The sequence below is a fragment of the Limulus polyphemus genome, unplaced genomic scaffold (assembly GCF_000517525.1).
Source record: "Limulus polyphemus unplaced genomic scaffold, Limulus_polyphemus-2.1.2 Scaffold967, whole genome shotgun sequence".
NCBI classification, from domain to species: Eukaryota; Metazoa; Arthropoda; class Merostomata; order Xiphosura; family Limulidae; genus Limulus; species Limulus polyphemus.
In genome coordinates, this window is record NW_013666577.1 from 8,340 (window position 1) to 10,792 (window position 2,453).

The 2,453-nt window shown below is 34.3% G+C and overlaps 1 protein-coding gene across 2 annotated transcripts in view; it reads right to left on the bottom strand.

Annotated features, from left to right (window-relative positions):
* The window catches only part of LOC106461472, an 11,678-nt gene that overhangs the window by 8,306 nt on the left and 919 nt on the right, over nucleotides 1-2,453 (bottom strand). For both annotated transcript variants that reach the window (XM_022388443.1, XM_013921296.2), the window contains exons 2-3: nucleotides 2,222-2,280; nucleotides 1,772-1,880 (exon numbers count right to left, since the gene is read on the bottom strand). In XM_022388443.1, coding sequence (XP_022244151.1) covers nucleotides 1,772-1,880; nucleotides 2,222-2,279 — 167 coding nt within the window. In that variant the 5' untranslated portion in view covers nucleotide 2,280. The remainder of the gene's footprint in view (nucleotides 1-1,771; nucleotides 1,881-2,221; nucleotides 2,281-2,453) is intronic.

Here is a 2,453-nt window from a genome sequence, read left to right on the forward strand (position 1 = left end):
ATATATATATATATATATAAACTATTTCTCTAACTGTTTAATTATGTCTAATACTTCTCTGTGAAAAACAATGTTCCATAGTCTTTGGCTGAAATAATTCGGAATTTTTGATAATTTTGATAACATTTGCTTCAAACGCAAAATATAAAATCGATAAGTGAAAAGAAACGTCGATGCTGCCACTTAAACCCAAGACCTCTATCTAACAGGACCAGTACTCTACCACTGAACTATCCTAGTACGTATATTTTGTTTGGGTTTGCCTGATCATGACGTAATATGGTAATCATATTCGTAGTAAAAAAACGTCACAAGTGATCAGTGACGGCGACATATTGTAAATAGGCTCATCACAAACCTTGTGTTCTCTATGAGAAGAGTGATAACCACATTCTAGGTATTGTGACTATTACAGAAGCGAAAAAATACTTAGGAGTGTCTACAACCGTAGACAGGGATATTGCCTAACAAAGGGTACGTACTACTCACTACCTGGAAAGTGAGTTACCGTCAGTATCAAAATAGAGGTAAATACCGACCATACCTAAGAAGATATGAATCAGAGAGGAAATACATCCAAAAGGAAATTTCAACTAACAGTTCCCAAAGCCTTGAAAAGGGACTTTGCTAAGAGACCCAGATTGGTCTCCAGACCACTCCTCGTCGTTCTCATTCTCCTTTTCACTTCTGAAATCTACAGCTGACACTACTCCACTTCCCTCGTGTATTTTAAAATCGAACACTCTAGCTTTCTCTTCAATCATTTCATTGGTGGACGAAGGGGCACCCCTGTCCCTGAATATCTTTAGGAGCAATGTTCTCTCTAATTTTTCAATCCATGTGCGGAATGAATTTTTTCATGTATCAAGGCAATGTGCGGATGTGTGCTACCAGTTTTTCTTAGGGATGGGTATTTTTAGACCATCGACCCTATTGGATCATTAGGCCACTTTGCAATGCTACCAGTTAGTTATTTGGGCTTTGGGCCTATCGACTGCCATGGTCATTAAGGCTGGCAACGTGTTGAGACTTCTCACCATTACTGAGGAGGTGCGCGGCTGGAATAATGAAGTGCGCGGAACTTGATTGGTTATTGTGCGGCTGCGTAGCCGCGCAGCTTAGAGAAAAATCTGCTTAAGGGAAATTTACACCTTTAAATACTTGTTCTTTCAGTTTCAGAGAGCTTGTACATTTGGATAGCTCAGTAGTAGAACAGTGTCTGTATTAGCCAGAGGTCCTTAGTTCAAGTTCCGCAGTCTCTTTTCATTTGTTTGCTTTCTCCAATATAATTTGGATTCTGTTAATTTCAGTGTACCTTTTTTCCAGTTTATTTTAGTATACCACTTAAGTACATTATTGTAAACAGGAGAAATTAGCATTGTATGCATTTCTCATTTTAGTAATTCACCGTACCTAAACAACAACCGAAGAATATAGCAATAATAGTTTTATCGATTCATTTTATGAAATTATTTAACATAATTATTCATTAATTAAATGAAAGAATCGCTTCAATTTTTCTAAACACCATTCTGTGTGAGAAATGAAATGTATTTACACTACAAGTAAGTTTAAGAAGAAACAGTTCAAGTTTTTCACTTTTGTTAACATCATAATTTTTCCATTAACAGATTTGTACTAATATGACCCAAGTTTTACGGATAATTCTTTAGTTCCATGCGACAGCATGTTCTGAAGATTGTAAACGGCCTGTAAATTCCACTAATCTCTTGCACGTTTAAATTATTCTTATATATTAAGAATGCCTTACTCATCGACATTCACGCCAAGATCGTATCCTACAACTTGTTTCAGGGAAGGAACTTTTTCCATTCCAACCATAAACTCCAAAACAGCCTGGTCAGCGGCATGGTCAAGCACTGCAAGAAATAAACAACATGTTTTTTAGTATAAATCATAAATGAAACTGAAATGCAATTTGTCTAGTATGTTATTTTTACCGATGTTTTCTATATGTGTAAAGATTTGTTTAATCTTTCATTCAAAACAAATAGGTATCTATTATATTATGGAGCTCTCTTATTTATCCCCATCAGGTGATACAATCAATGGCGCTTAATTAATAGATTCAGTGACGATTTATAAACTAAAATTATGATATGATTATTTAAACAAATATTTTACTTTAGATACTTCATAGTAATTGTACTTTTAATTTGAAATTACAAAATTTTGAAGCAAATGCTAAATGTATATCTACCTTGGTAGAAGCTGGCGGATGCGAGTCCGAAAAGAAAAGTTGCTATCAAAATCTTCATCCTGAGAAAATCAATCATTTAATTAATATCGCAGTAAAGATAAATAGATTTTCCAATATTAGAATGATTAATTAACAGATGCATTTTTTCGGCATCTTAAACGTTTCGTTCTCTATGTTAGAAAAATAAACTATGATGATTAATACAAACAATTAAAACCTTTTTAAGACTAAA